The 16,910-nt window shown below is 36.8% G+C and overlaps 1 protein-coding gene across 2 annotated transcripts in view; it reads right to left on the bottom strand.

The window, feature by feature from the left end:
* Nucleotides 1-16,910, bottom strand: part of INTS8 (integrator complex subunit 8) — a 44,935-nt gene that overhangs the window by 16,736 nt on the left and 11,289 nt on the right. For both annotated transcript variants that reach the window (XM_026495704.4, XM_044382692.3), the window contains 7 exons: nucleotides 14,917-15,017; nucleotides 14,356-14,497; nucleotides 8,405-8,475; nucleotides 7,861-8,036; nucleotides 6,598-6,731; nucleotides 5,302-5,412; nucleotides 1,369-1,570 (listed from right to left, as the gene is read on the bottom strand). In XM_026495704.4, the coding sequence (XP_026351489.3) occupies nucleotides 1,369-1,570; nucleotides 5,302-5,412; nucleotides 6,598-6,731; nucleotides 7,861-8,036; nucleotides 8,405-8,475; nucleotides 14,356-14,497; nucleotides 14,917-15,017 (937 nt within the window). The remainder of the gene's footprint in view (nucleotides 1-1,368; nucleotides 1,571-5,301; nucleotides 5,413-6,597; nucleotides 6,732-7,860; nucleotides 8,037-8,404; nucleotides 8,476-14,355; nucleotides 14,498-14,916; nucleotides 15,018-16,910) is intronic.

The raw sequence follows: 16,910 nt of genomic DNA, 5'->3' as shown, positions 1-16,910 counted from the left end.
TCTCTTACTGCGTGACTTTGGCCAAATTCCTTAACCCTCTGTACCTGCTTCCTGATTCATGAACAGGAATAATTAAAGTAGCTACTTCACAGAGCTGCCATGAGGACTAAATGAGCTCTGTGCCTAAAGCTCTTACATCTGACGTGCAGCTAACACTCAGCAAACGCTAAAATTTTAAAAATTCCTTTTACTTTTCATTTTAGAGAAATCATATACGCAAAATCAAACTTCCACCTTTAAAAAGAAAACACACCCAGCAGCATGTCAGTTGATAGTGCCAGTATACTACCAATTTTTCAGACATTAAAGGGCATTCACACATTAAAGCTCAAAGGTATTCTCTCAACAGAGTGCTAAAAGCTGTAATATCTGCTAGAAATCAGAATGTAATAACAAATTAATCCAAAAGACCCCAAAGGGCCAGAAGCCATTTCTGTTTTGGCACATTACTAACACCTTCCTTTATACTTCAATTTTACAACTTTAAATGTATACAAATATGATTTAATTGTTCTAAATATTACTAAAACATGTAAAATTAAACTGCTTTAACGAAGATTTACGTACAGGGAGAATTTATATAAGTCCCTTTTCATAACATATTTACACTTACAACTGGACACGGGTCTGTCCCTAAAGTGATGGGTTCCTGACACACTGGCAGCCATTTTGATGATTTCTATGACGGTAATGAGGAATTAAATGTTCAACTTATATCTACAAGGACATTTTAATTCTTTGTTAACAGAGTATCTTAAAATTGTAATATAGTTTTGTAGTGTGTTGAACAGTGTTCCCTCAAAATTCATTTCCACCCGAGACCTGAGTTTCCTCACTTGGGAACAGGGTCTTCACAGATATACTTAGTTTAGACGAGATCACACAGAATTAGGACACACCCTAAACCCAATGACTGGTCCCTTTATGAGAAGACACACACACACACACACACACACACAATGGGAAAGCCATGTAACAAAGGAGGCAGAGACGGGAGTGTGAAGCTACAGGCTAAGGAATGCCAAAGACTGCTGGCAGCCACTGAAGCTAGAAAAAGCCAAGAGAAGATTCTTCCCCAGAGCCTTCAGAGGATACCTTGATTTCAGATATCTCGTCTCCAAAAATGTGAGAGAATAATTTTCTGTTTTACATCACCTAGCTTGTGGTACTTTGTTATGGTGACCCCAGGAAATGAATAGTTTCCTACATGATCGTCAATGTTCTCAAGAGAACCCCGAATCTGAATTGTTTTGGGAGAGCAAGGACTTTTTTTAAGATGGAAAAAGCCAAGAAAATGTTTTTTTAAGATTCTTCCCTATGATTACTTGAGTACTGCCTTTCTGAAAGTTGGCTTTGTGAACATCTTACCAGGAAGCCTCATTTCCAGATATCCCCGCACCCTACTAATAAGATCAGAAGGAGGCCTCTCTCCTGATTGCCCCGTTCCAGCTTCATGTGTATGAATATCCAAAAGCAGCATCTCATTTAGCATGACCTGACGAAGTTTCGGTGAGAACTCTGTTACCAACTCCAAACAAGCAGCAAACAGCTGTTTGGCATGGGAAAAGTCCTACAGAAAGAAATAACAGATCACTGGATCATTTTTCCTCTGGAATAAAAAAATGTGCATCTTTATGAGTACAAAGAGAAGAATTAGTTTAAATGGTTAACCAGTGTTGTCTTGGAGAGTGAGGCTAGATTATCTTTATCATCTGTCACTGATTTATTCTGATAAATACTTAATTCTTTTATAATTAAAAAAATCGAATAAACAGAATAAAAACATGCTGTACTACTAAACAAGTTTTACATAAACTGTAAAACCAAAAAAAGCTTTCACATAACTTATATACATATCATATACACATATTCTCTATATAAGCTATATATATCATAACACACACATATATACACATACACAAATTATACATGTCACTGTATACACAGAATGCATATGGATTCTATGACAAGTACTCTACTATACTTAGGCTATTCAGAATTGGGTCTTACACTGTTAACAAGGTTTCACACTCTAAAATCTTTGTACACGACCTTACTAGTTCACATAATTGGCTAATAAATAAATTCACTACAATCCAACCCTTTTCTTACATATCTGCTTCTAATTTTTTCAAAGAGTAGTCTTCATTCGTTCATTCTTTCTCTCCTCCCACGTGCCTCCTTGACTTCTACAATCTGGCTCCTACCCCCATCACGACGAAAAAAATAGTTCTCACTAAACAAAGATCTTCTAATTGTGCAAGCTACTGAACACTTTTTAGTTATCTTACAGGACTTAAGGGCCACATCCTGGTGCTGCCTACTCCCTTATTCTTGACAGTCTCTCTCTCCCCTTGGCTATCATGACTCCACCTCTGTTTGGTCCTCGTACTCATCATGCCACTGTTTCTTGGACCCAATGCTGGATCCCCTAGATCCTGTATACTCTTCCTGGATGATCTCTGAGGCCTCCTAAATCTGTATCTCTAGCCCAGACCATTCCCCAAGCTTCAGGCTGTTTCCAATTACAGGCCCAAATTAACCACTGTAAAAATGAATAATCCTTCAAAAATGTTTTTCTGCATAATCACTTGCTGGCATCCAAAGCAGAAAGCTGAGCATTGTTCTCCATTCTTTTCTCCCTCTTGCCTTCCACAGCACATCAGTAAGCAATCAATTCTAGATTTTACCTCCTAAATGTTTCCCTCGGTTCTCTCCTATCCTTTCTAACCTGTGTGCCACTTACCAGCTGTGTGACCTTAGACAATACCTTTGACACTGATTTCTCACCTATAAAACTGAGCTAACACCTTCTACACAGTGGGTGTGTGTGTGTGTGTGTGTGTGTGTGTGTGGAGAATAAGAATAAATATATATGAAACCTGCAGAAGAGACTCCATGCCCAATAAATGTTAGTTATTTCAGGGGTGGAAAGAGAAAAGCTGCCAATGACATGCCCCCTATTATAAACTTTCCAACAGCTCCACAACTGTCTAGGGCTGTATGGTCCAATATGGTAGCCACTAGCTATACGTGGCTACTGAGCATGTGAACTGTGACCAGTCCAAATTGGGAAGTGTTTTAAGTGTAAAATAACAGATTTTGAGTGAAGACCTAGCACACGCATTTAAAAAAAAAAAAAAAAAAAGGAAGAAAGAAATCTCAATTTTTATATTGCTTATTTGTTGAAACGATAGTTTAGATATACTGGGTTAAAATGTATTAAAATCACTTTTGTACTTCTTTTGGTATTTCTAAAAATGTGCTACTGGAAAATCATAAATTACATATGTGGTTTGCATTTTATTTCCATTGGAAGTGTCGGTCTAGAAACAGTTCTCAAACTTTAGCATGCATCAGAATTACCAGATGGGCTTATTAAAACAGACTGCTCGACCCTCTCCGAAGTTCCTGATTCAGTAGGTCTAGGCTGAGACCCAACATTTTGCATTTCTACCAAGTTCCCAAATGTGGCCAATGCTGCTGGTGTGGCAATCACACTTTGAGGACCTCTGGTTTACAGCACTATCTACAAAAGGTTCTTTGCTCACTATCCTCTTAAAAACAGCTTTACATAAAAATTCATATCAGGAAGTGAATATTTAAGCTTAAAAATTTTGTTTGGAAGAGTTTAAGGAGATGCTACAGTGTAGTATAAATACAAACTTTTTGAATAATGAATTACAATATATTTTATTTTAAAACATACATGCAGTTAGGGATAAATCTAACAAAATACATGTAAGACTTGCACACTAAAAATCATAGAACTTGATGAGATAAAGATATAAATAAACGGAGACCTAAGAAAACGAAGACATATTAAGTTCATGGATTAAAAGACATAATATTGCCATCAATTTCAATTGTCCCCTGATTTAGAGATTCATTGCAATCTGAATCAAAATCCCAGCAAGCTTTTTTTTTTTTTTTTTTTTTTTTTAAGTAAACACTGAAAAGCTGATTTTAACATTTATATTAAAAAGCAAAGGGGAGGGGTACCTGGCGGGCTCAGTACAGCATGTGACTCTTGATCTCAGGGTCATTTGAGCCTCACACTGGGTGTAGAGATTACTTAAAAATCTTAAAAATAAGTAAATAAATAAAAAGCAAAGGCGGGGGGGGGGGGGAGGAGCACCTGGCTGGTCCAGTCAATACAGCATGCAACTCTTGATCTTGGAGTGGAAAATTCAAGCCCCACATTGGGCATACAGTTTACTTAAATCTTTCTAAAAAATAAAATAAGCAAAGGACCTAAGATAGCCAAAATCACTGTGAAGTACAATAAAACTGGAGGACTTGACAGCACTTGGTTTCAAAACTTACTATAAAGCTCAAGTATGGCTCCTCTCCCATCTTTTTAAAGTAAGCTGGAAAAGGACAATTGTGAAAAGAGAAAGGAATGTGAACAGAAAACATCAAGAGATGAGAACTGTAACAGTATTTTCAGGCAGATCGATTTTAAGGAAAGAGAAGAAAAGCTGGGAACTGCTTCCCTTAAAACTAGGGTCTACATGCTGGACTTCTAGCTAGAAGACTGCTGGTCTAGAAAAACCAACCACCTTAACAAAGCTCACGGAGTCTGTACGTTACGCATCTACCTTCCCCCTCCAGCCTCATCATGGCCTCCCCTTACATACCAAATGGCAGTCTAACATCAGCTTACTGCTTCCAGGCCCCAGGTATACCATCCTTTTACTTATCTTTGATCTTTTCCACAGGATGCCATCCTTTCTACCTCGATAGCTTATTCACGCCTCCAGGCTTAGCTCAGGATTTCTGCCTGAACTAAATTTGGAAATGCCAACTTTAACCTGCCTACAGAATTTTCTGTACTACTACTTGCACAATTATACCATCTTGTATCATTTAACATTTCACTTCTGTCTCGACTTCCCCAATAGATTACAAACTCCTTATGTAAAACAAACTACAAAAGTAATTTTAAGGTATCTGGAACACAATTTTACTAAATGAACCCTAAAAGACATAATAATTTTTCATGGTCTCTGTATTTTTTAAAAGGAATGGAGCTGTATCCATATATCCAAGACCACTTTGGTTCAGTTATGAGGGTAAAGGAAAAAGAACTACAACACCTTTTAAAATGTACTTTTAGAGGGGGGGAAAAATAACCTTTTTAGGCCTAGAACTATATTTTAAGATCAAGAAAATATGGGAAATTCTGATTCCTGGGTTTTATGATAAAATTAATAAAGCATTTTTGTTTTTGTTTTTTTAGGTCAGACCCTGAATATAAAGCATATTCTTAACCAGTAGCTACTGTACACTTTTACTCACCTTAACAGTACTGCAGTGTAAACCTTTGGCCAGGAGAATGTAAACCAAATCTCTTGTTAAATTGTCTTTAATGCCCAGGATAACCCCACTATACACAGAAGGTACTTCCCACTAGAAGAGATAAAAATACGTAAATACACACACACACACACACACACACACACACACACACACACACACACCCAAATCTAACGGAAAAAAGCCAAATCTGGGAAGAATCTTTCAATAATCTTCAATCGAGGGCTTTAAAAAGTCCTGCAAGGGTCACTTTTGTAGGGAAAGGAAAATGACAGCCATAATGAAATGTTCATCAAAATGAACATATTCACTATAAGCCATTAATAAATTAAATGGATTGGAGCTTTCTAAAGGATAATCTATAGGAAAAAAAGCCCTAGGAGTATATGTATTAATTTATGTGATCCTCGCCAAAATACTATGAAGTAGGTACTATTATCCTCATTTTACAGATAAGAAAAATGGAACACACAAATGTCAGATAACTTGCCCAAGAATGATTACACAGCTAGTGAGTATAGAGACTGGGATTCGAACTCACGCAGTCAGATCAGAACCCCCTCTTTACTATGCTATACTTCCTCATCTATAAAACTGAGCACTAATAATAACATTAACAATAATGGAGCCCAACACAAATGTCCAGAGAAATTTTCCATTTCACTGAGCTTACATGTTCAAAGCCCATAAAACATACACAAATTTCTGGCTGCTTTTTTACTATATTTTCACCAGAGAAGTATGCAGTGAGTTAGAAGAACTGCCATACTATTTTAATTTCTCCCATCTATGTGCTATTTCCCTTTTATCTTTAGCTACATTCCACTGAAATGGTGTTCTAAAAGTAATTTCCATGTGCACTTTGCATGCAGGAAAGCTTTTAAATAGATATCCTCAGAAACAGGTAAATCCATTCATTTTTAAATGAACACATAAAGCCAAAAATGTCCTACAAAGTTTTAATGAAATTAGTTCCAACCTTCAGGCTTTAGACTTCAAGAGGATATTAATAAAAAGAAAAATACTCTATAAGCACATGGCAAGTAGCAGCTACAGGCTGCAGAAAGAATATTCCTTATACATATACCTACAGCTTTATTTAAAATATACGGAGATGCTTTGACAATAAACAGGACATAAACTTATTTTTAGAGGTTATGGAGACTCTCCCCCCACTCCTGTGCATACACTCTAACAAATAAATAAAAATTTTTAAAATAAATTACATCAGAAAATAAGTGTAATTTTCTTATCTATTCTTGACAAAGGGTTTCTAACCTTGTTAGACACTGTCCAGAACTGACGCTCTGAAGTCATACCATGTAATTCGATTAAAATCTGTCGAATCCTCCAGGGATCCACTGACAATATCAGCTGATGCTCCAACTGACCAATGTTGACACTTGCTGAAGCTAAGAAAGAAGAGATTTCCATTTTACTAATGACTTAATTCAAAGAAATCCTTAATCCTACAAATGTGAGAATGATAATTTGTTGAGAGATTGTATATGTTTGTTAAGTATTATAAGTGAGAAACAGCTCTCATCTTCAGAACTCATTCAACATAATGTAAATTACATATTAATTTTATCCTCATACAGAAAACCTAAGAGTTTGTATTAAGTCTGCATTTAATAAATAAATAGAATGAAAATATAAACAAAGATAAAAACCAGTAACTGGTTCACAGAAAGAACTAGGTGGGATATATGGAAAAAATTTATGCAGACAGTCTCCTACTTTCAAACATAATGTGTTAATAAAGGTATGTGTAAATATATTTTTGTTTTAATAAACACTAAAAATGTGTTTAAAGGGAGAGGAAGAGAAGGTGGAGACACTGCCTTCCCAGAAAACCAAGATCATTAAAATCCCTAATTACAACTCGACTTTCAGATGTAGTCTTCATTAATCCATTCCCAGCATTTTAGGTATTAATGTCATTTTCCTAGTGAGGTTCAAAGCAGCTACAATTTTGTTTTTATTAAACCAAGTGAATTCTTTCTCACCTATATTAAGCTTTAAAGCTTGTTTCTTATTAATGAAGAGCACTGTATTTTCTACTTGCATTCATAAAATAAAAGCAAAAAATGGAAGAAAATCGTCAAATAAATAAGGCAAAAAGAGCAATGTTGCCAAAGAGGAATGCTTAGCCAGCAGATAGCATCACACAGTGCTGCAGGCTGAAATGCAGGAGAACCTGTACTTTTTGTGAGTCTCAGGACCCTTTACCACTCCCCACCCAGCTCTTATTTTTACCTCCAAGAACACAGCAGCAGCAGCAGAATCACCTTGGTCTACTTCCCCAGCTAGAATCTTGTATGTAACTAGGCCTCAATCTCCATTAACCACAGACTCAGCAGAGTTCGGCACTTAATGCTTAGACAGAAATACGACTACAGAAGACTGGTAAATTTCTAATTAATTACTGACAAATATAAGTTAAAACAAGTGAGAGGGCATCCTCAAATACACTGAGGGGCAGATATAATAGAGGGGCAAAATGTGCCAACATTTTCGCTAGCAGACTAGAGAGCTAACCTGGGATATCATAAAATGAAGTTACAGGTTTAATGCACAGATTTACTCTAGGGGATCTCTTCCTCATCTGATCAACAAGTAGCTTTCGTTCTTCATCTTTCAACAATGTAATGAAAAGCTCATGTGAAGAAATCATGAAAACATACTGCAGATCTTCCAACCCCAGACACACATTCCTAGATCAGTAAAAATATTATAAAACAAAAAAAGTTTATAATTTAGTTTGGGAAAAACAATCATATTAACCAATCTTTATTAATAAACCATTTAACAAGCTACCACTTCATAAACTGTATAATATTTGAAATAGATTTTAAAAATTTTTTGGTCCTTATTTAAAATTGTGATGTCAATGTCAAAATATACAAAAAGAGTAACTAATATAAATCCTAAGTTTTGTGTTACTACACAAATCTGAACTCAACTGGCTCTCAAATGACCGCCTGGTTATAAGACATGCAGGATAAATACAAAAAGTAATGAAAGTTATCTTTCTCATAGGACTAACCTGAAAGTTAAAGGGGGGAAAAAAAAAGGCACTTACTTTAGAAAAGCAGCCATGTTTCCTTTCAAAGAATCTGAAGCTTTTTCTAAATTTATTGATCTTGAACATACCTAGGAATTTGAGTAATTTTTATTTGAATATTGGCACTTTAAAAAGCATACCCTACAGTTTGCAGTTTACATTTAGGAACAACCACATTCTCCTTCTTCAGACACTTATCAATAACAGATTTACCTAATTTAAAAGATGAGACTGAGTAAGAATCATTATTGGGAGAGGGAGTGGAATGTGATCATTTCAACAACTGCTGGTATTTATATGAAATAAAGAATAACCTACCTAGCATGGTACAGAGTTTTCCCAGAATGCATAAAGTACATTAACCAATTTTATGAGGTGATAAACCCTACAGCAGCTCCGGTCAGAAAAGTGAAAGAAGATTCATCTGAGATAGCTGCATGATCAGTAAAAGCTAAAGTATATAGAACCAACGATTAAGAAGGTAACCAAGGTTTTAAAAATACACAGTGAAATTAAAGAACAAAAACTAGTTGTGGAAATGTTAGTTACCTACAAATAACAGTCTCATAATATTCTGAGTTTATTCATCAGATTAAGATTTCTCCCATAGATAACTTACAAGAAACCAAAATAAAGCAATCAGTATAAAAGTCCCTAACCTATGGAAATTGTCAAATATTCCCTAATATGTTAACAAAAAATACAGAATGTTCATAGCAGCATTACTCATAATAGCCAAGAACTGGAATATCCCTAAAGTCCATCAACTGATAGACACACAAAATCAACTATATCCATTCAATGGAGTACTATTCAGCCACAAAAAATAATGAAGCACTGATATTTGCTACAATATGGATGAACCTTGAAGACATTTAGTAAAGAAGTCAGTTAAGGGGCGCCTGGGTGGCGCAGTCATTAAGCGTCTGCCTTCAGCTCAGGGCGTGATCCCGGTGTTCTGGGATCGAGCCCCGCATCAGGCTCCTCCGCTAGTAGTCTGCTTCTTCCTCTCCCACTCCCCCTGCTTGTGTTCCCTCTCTCGCTGGCTGTCTTTCTCTGCCAAATAAATAAATAAAATCTAAAAAAAAAAAAAAAAAAAAAAGTCAGTTAAAATAAAAACAAACCACAAAGGGGCGCCTGGGTGGCTCAGTCGTTTAGGTGTACGATTCTTGGTTTTGGCTCAGGTCATGATCTGGGGTCCTGGGATAGGGCCCCTGCACTGGGCTCTGCACTCAGTGTGGAGTCTGCTTGGGATTTTCTCCCTCTCTCTGCCCCTACCCCACTCACTCTCTCTCTAAAATGAATCTTTAAAAAAAAAAAAAAAAAAAAAAAGGACCACACATTATTTTCCTTCATATGAAATGCCCAGAAGAGGCAAATCCAAAGTTAAAATTAGATTAGTAGTTGCCCAGGGTTAAGGGGATTGAGGGAAAATGAGGGAGGACTACTAATGGGTAAGTTTTGTTGTGGGGTAGAAGAGGGAGGATGAAAAATTCTAAAACTGACTGGAGGTAGTAGTTGCACAAAATCTATGAACATACTTTAAAAAATCACTGGATTGTACACTTTAAATGGGTGAATCGTACGATATGCGATTATACCTCAATAAAGCTGTTATTAAGGGGGGGATGAGCACCTGGGTGGTGCAGTTGGTTAAGTGTCCGACTCTTGATTTAGGTTCAAGTCATAATCTCAAGATTGTGAGATCGAGCCCCACATCAGGCTCCAAGCTGGGTGTGGAGCCTGCTTAAGATGCTCTCCTACCTCTCTCCCTCCCTCTCTAAAAAAGAAATATAATTCTTCGAGTACCATGCTCAGAAACAGCATTGTAAAAGTACTATGTTCAGATGAATAGATTATCAGCATACAGCACATCTGAACATCTTGATGTACAAAACACTTCCATCGTACTAATTTTGCTCCACACTATAAACAGTAACGATCTTATAATAAGTAATACCTGAATATGCTTTCACGATAGCTTATTCATACATAGTGATGCACTGTACACGTGTCATGAAACTTAGGGAATAGGTGTTAACTTCTGATAAGCAATATAACAAATGTGTTAATTAAGCTCAATTCTTAAAACCTATTTGGCTCAATTCTTAAAACAATTAAAACATGAAATAGGGGACATCTCTATAAATACTGTAAACATTTTTTAAAGATTTTATTTATTTGAGAGAGCCCGAGCGGAGGGGGTGGAGGGTGTATGTTGAGGGCAGGGGTAGTGGGAGAGGCAGACTTCCCACATGAGCAGGGAGCCCAACATGGGGTGCAACCCCAGGACTCTGAGATCACGACCTGAGCCAAAGGCAGATGTTTAACCAACTGAGCCACCCAGGCACCCCAATGCTGTAAACATTAAAACTTAATAAACTTAAAAAAGTAGGTGAAGTGGGGGTGCCTGGGTAGCTCAGTTGGTTGAGCGTCTGACTCTTGATCATAGGCTCAGGTCTTGATTTCAGGGTTTTGAGTTCAAGCCCTGCATCAGGCTCCAGGCTGCGCATGGAGCCTACTTCAAAAAATAAATTCTTAGAAAATAACCTCCTAAAAATAACAGGAAAAATAGACTACCCCTATCCACCGATGAAAATGCAGCAATGCCAGAGATCTTCCCTGACACAAAAAATCTCCAGGCCCAAATATTTCATTGGTAAGGTCTACCAAACAAAGAAGCAATGAATTTGTTTTTATGGGAACTTTTCCAGGCAAGGAAAAAAGATACCCCAATTTCTGTATGAGGTAAGCATGACCTTGGTACCAAAATCAAAAGGTAGGACATGAAAAAAAAATTGATGTATCAATCTCATACACGAATGTAAAAGACCTTAAAATATTATCAAACTAAATCCTGCAATATATATTTTAAAAAGATAACATATACCTAAAACTAATACAATGCTGTATGTCAATTATATCTCAAAAAAAAGTCATGACTTAGCTGAGTTTACTACAAACAAGTCAAGGTAGTTTAACACTTAAAATTAACATATTTCTGCAGCCACTGCAGAAGACAGGATGGAGATTCCTCAAAAAGTACAAAACAGAACTACCACGTAATCCAGTAATTACAATCCTGGGTATTTACCCAAAGAATACAAAAACACTAATTCGAAAGTATATATGCACCCCCATGTTTACTTCAGCATTATTCACAATAGCCAAACTATGGAAGCAGCCCAAATGTCCACTGATAGATGAATGGATAAAGAAGATGTGTATATATACAACAGAATATTGCTCAGCTATAATAAAGAATGAAATCTTGCCATTTGCAACAATGTGGATAGAATGAAGTATTATGCTAAGCAAAATAAGTCAGTCAGAGAAAGATAAATACCATGTAATTTCACTCATATGTGGAACTCAACAAATGAACGAGAGAAAGAGACAAACCAGACTCTTAACTACAGAGAATATCTAGGTCTAGACTACCAGAGGGGAGGTGGGGGGGGATGGATGAAAAAAAAGGGGATTAACAGTACATTTATCTTGAAGAGCACTGAATAATACATGGAATTTTGAATCACAATATTGTACGCCTGAAACGAATATAACACTGTATGTTAACTGGAATTAAAATTTTTAAAAATTTAGAGCGTCTAGGTGGCTCAGCTGGTTAAGTGTCTGCCTTTGGTTCAGATCATGATCCCAGGATCCTGGGCGTGTCTTGGGCGCCCTGCTCAGCAAGGAGCCTGCTTCTCCCTCTCCCTCTGCTTGCTGCTCCCCCTGCTTGTGCTCTCTGTCAAATAAAAAATATCTTGAAATTTTTTATTTTAAAAATTAATGTATTTCACCAGACACTGGAAGTGAAAAATTAAATTACAAGAGCATCGTAACAAACAGAAAGCATTTAATAAAATCTAAAAATCATTCATGATAAAAAGAGACAAAGTACAACATTCACTCACGATAAAAACCCTCAAAGTCGTTTAGAGGGAATATACCTCAACATATTAAAGGCCATATATGAAAACCCACAGCTTAACATCATCCTCAATGGGGAAAAACTCAGAGCCTTTCCCCTAAGGTCAGGAACATGACAAGGACGTCCACGCTCACCACTTTTATTCCTCACAGTACTGGAAATCCTAGCCACAGCAATCAGACAACAAAAAGAATAAAAGGCATCAAACTGGTAAGGAAGTAAAACTTTCACTATTTGCAGAGGACATGATACCATATATATAAAACCCGAAAGACTCCACCAAAAAACTGTTAGAAGTGATAAACCAATTCAGTAAACTTAAGTAAAGGAGCAGGATACAAAAATCAATCCACAGAAATTTGTTGCATTTCTATACTTCAATAATGAAGCACAAGAAAAATTAAGAAAACAATCCCATTTACAACTACACCAAAAATATTAAGACATCTAGGAGAATAAACTTAACCAAAAAGGTGAAAGACCTGTACTCTAAAAACTATAAAACACTGATGAAAGAAATTGAAGAGGACACAAAGAAATGGAAAGAAATGTTCATGGATTAGAAAAACAAGTATTGTTAAAATGTCTATACTACCCAAAGCAATCTACGCATTAAATGCAATTCCTATCAAAACACCAATAGCATTTTTCATACAGCTAGAATAAACAATCCTAAAATTTGTATGGAACCACAAAAAACCCTGAAAGCCAAAGCAGTCTCGAAAAAGAAAAGCAAGGCTAGAGGCATCAAAATTCCAGATTTCAACTTCTATTACAAAGCTATAGTAATCAAAACAGTATGGTAGTGGCACAAAAATAGACACATTAATGGAACAGAACAGAAAGCCTAGAAATCAACCCCAAATTATATGGTCAATTAATCTCTGACAAAGCAGGCAAGACTATCCAATGGGGAAAAAGACAATCTCTTCAACAAATGGTGTTGGAAAAACTGGACAGCAACATGCAGAAGAATGAAACTGGACCACTACTGTATACCATACAAAAATTAACTCAAAATGGATAAAGGCTTGAATATAAGACCTGAAACCATAAAACTAGAAGAAAACATAGGTGGTAAGCTTTTCGACCTCAGTCTTAATGATTTTTTTTTTTTTTTTTTTTTGGAGCTGAATCCAAAGGCAAGGGCAACAAAGCAAAACAAAAACAAATGTGACTACATCTGCTTCTGCATAGCAAAGAAAGCCATCAACAAAATGAAAAGGTAGAAAATAGTTGCAAATCACATATCCACTAAGGGGTTAACATAGCAATGAAAAAATCAACTATAAATGCATATAACTTGGGGAAAAATATGATAAACATATTTAGTGAAGGAAAATAAATACATTTTGTATGATTTCATTTCTATAAAGTTCAAAACAGGCAAATTAAAGAATATTCCTTAGGATGCATAAAAGGAGAACATAAATATATTCTTTAGGGTACATAAAAAACTGTACAGAAAAGCAAAAAAAGATTATCACAAAAGGCAGGACAGTGGTTTCCTCAAGGGGATATGGAGAGAGTTTGGTAAAGGGCATAAAAAGGACTTCTAAAGTGTTGGCAACCTTGTATTTTTGGAGCTAGGTGGTATTAATTGTGCTTTATGTATTTCTCTCAATGTGTGTTACATTAAGACAGTTAAAGAGGTAGAAAGAGCCAACACACAGATTCAGGAGCTCACAGGAGTGGTTAGAGTTATGATTTGGGAATGTTTAGTCAACAGGTGACTGAAGCTTTAAATTAAAATTAAAAAATGGAATGAGAAGATGAGTGAGCCAAAAACAAAATGACTGTAAACAGAAACACTAAAGGGAGAGCAAAAGAGACACTGATGAAGGACCAAGGGAAACCCAGTAATGGAGAACCAGCAAAGAGCTCTAGCAGAAGATAAGGTCAGAGAGTGCTGTCAGGAGTAGCCAACACTGGCAAGTCAGACGGAGAGAGAAAAGAGGGCACTGGATTAGCCAACCAAGAGATCACTGGTAAGTTTACAGCAAAATTATACACCAAAAAGGGAAAAATGTCTTACCTCAAGAAGAAAGTCTATTTTCTCTTTATTAGGTCTAAGAAATAGCTGGTTAAATTGAACACTAATCGCTCTACCTTCCAGTATATCACGGACTGTGTTACAGGCACAGACTTTAAAACAGATTTCATCTAGAGCTTCATTTCTGTAGAATACAAAAGTAGATCCACTAATACATTCTTTTTAATAAAAGAAAGGTATATATTACAAAACCAAATTCACAAGAATGAGTTATTTATCCTTGAGAGGTAAGATTTTAGGTTATTCAGGCACATGTCAAGGGTGGGGACAGAGAAGAACAGAGAAGTTTTAAATCTCTCAAGGGATGATTTAGTTACAGCTTAGGTAACAGAACCAAATTGTGCTGGTTTTTCCCAAGTGCTTTTAAAATGGATTAGATGAACATTAAAACGGCTCCTCTGGCTGTGTTAATTTCCCATTTACTAATAAACGTGAAATTATTGTCACAGACTTACAGGTAATTTGGAGGTATATTTTTGATAAACCCAAAATGCACTTGCTCTTTTATCCAAAAATAAGAAAGTAATTCTTCAATTTACTTACCCCTGTTGAGCTTTCTGGAAGAGTTCCCTTAGTACTGACTGCCGGAACTGGACAGGTAAACTGAAGTTTAAGTTATCTTCAATGAAAATCTTTACTACGTCCTAGAACACAGACATAAAATTGCATCCAGTTCAAAAATCATGGCAAAGTTTCTTTACTTTAAAAGTCTTTCCAAAAAGGGGGAAAAAAAAGTCTTTCTATAATAGAAAATATATACTGAAGAAAATCACGAAAATACCTTTCTAGGAAAATCTTTCCTAAAACTTTAACATTAGATTGAAGATAAAAACAGACACCCAACCCCTCCTTTTCAAACTGAAGATCATGGACCAAAAATGAGAGGTGAAGGAAGACTCAATCAATAAGAAGCAATTCAGGTATATTATCAGAACTTGTAAAAACTCAGGGCGCCTGGGTGGCTCAGGTCACGATCCTGGGGGTCCTATGATCAAGCCCTGCTCGTGGGGAGTCTGCTTCTCCCTCTCCCTCTGTCCTTGCTCACTCACTTTCTCTGCAAATTTTTTAAAAATCTTAAAAAAAAAAAAGTTGTAAAAATTCTTCTCATCCACTTTAAACACAGGTTCATACAACAAACTTTTAAAAATACTAAAACAGTTAAATAACTCAGCTGGAAAAAGCATGCAAAGAAACAATTACAATAAATTTAAATGGTTTAAAATATAATAGCTAGTGAGTGACAGAAAATATTCGTTATCATTCCATACAGACTTTGTCTCGAGACGGCTCTTTATCAAATCAAGCCATGTAAGAGGAGGAGAAAGCAGCGACAAAGTAGGGAGACAGGGAAGAGGATTTCCAGAAACATTTAATCAGCTGCCAGTACAAAAGTACTGACGAAAGTGGTTTCATAACTACAGAGCAAGCACTGTTTCACCCCCATAGCAGAACATGAACAGGCTAGGCCTACACACGGGCAAGACAGCCTCTTCTCACATGTGAGAAGACACATTTGTTACAGCTGTTCAAATAACTACATTCATTCATTCCCTGGGAGTGGGGGGCAGAGGGAGAGAGAGAACTCCAAGTAGGCTCACCCCAGTGCACAGAGTTGGAACACGGCTCAGATCTCATACAAGCCCAAGATCATGACCTGAGCCAAAATCAAGAGTTGGACACTTAACTGACTGAGCCACCCAGGCGCCATCAAATAACTACTTGATCAGCACAAAAAAAATACAGTTTATATAAACAGACCCGATTTTTAAAAACAGGCTAACAGTTAGAAAGACAAGGCAAAAATAGACAAGGCAAGAAACAACAATTGTTGGAGAGGATGTGGAGAAAGGGGATCCCTCCTACATTGTTGGTGGGAATGCAAGTTGGTACAGCCACTCTGGAAAACAGTGTGGAGGTCCCTTAAAAAGTTAAAAATTGAGCTACCCTATGATCCAGCCATTGCACTACTGGGTATTTACCCCAAAGATACAGACGTAGTGAAGAGAAGGGCCATATGCACCCCAATGTTCATAGCAGCAATGTCCACAATAGCTAAATCGTGGAAGGAGCCGAGATGCCCTTCAACAGATGACTGGATTAAGAAGTTGTGGTCCATATATACAATGGAATATTACTCAGCTATCAGAAAGAACGAGTTCTCAACATTTGCTACAACATGGACAGCACTGGAGGAGATAATGCTAAGTGAAATAAGTCAAGCAGAGAAAGACAACTATCATATGATTTCTCTCATCTATGGAACATAAGAACTAGGTTGATCGGTAGGGGAAGAAAGGGATAAAGAAAGGGGGGGTAATCAGAAGGGGGAATGAAACATGAGAGACTATGGACTATGAGAAACAAACTGAGGACTTCAGCGGGGAGGGGGGCGGGGGAATGGGATAGACCGGTGATGGGTAGTAAGGAGGGCACGTATTGCATGGTGCACTGGGTGTTATACACAACTAATGAATCATCAAGCCTTACATCGGAAACCGGGGATGTACTGTATGGTGACTAACATAATAAAAAATCAT

Source organism: Ursus arctos, unplaced genomic scaffold, assembly GCF_023065955.2.
Source record: "Ursus arctos isolate Adak ecotype North America unplaced genomic scaffold, UrsArc2.0 scaffold_6, whole genome shotgun sequence".
Classification (NCBI taxonomy): domain Eukaryota; kingdom Metazoa; phylum Chordata; class Mammalia; order Carnivora; family Ursidae; genus Ursus; species Ursus arctos.
Note: the sequence above shows the minus strand (reverse complement) of the source record. Positions and strands in the feature narration are given on the sequence as shown.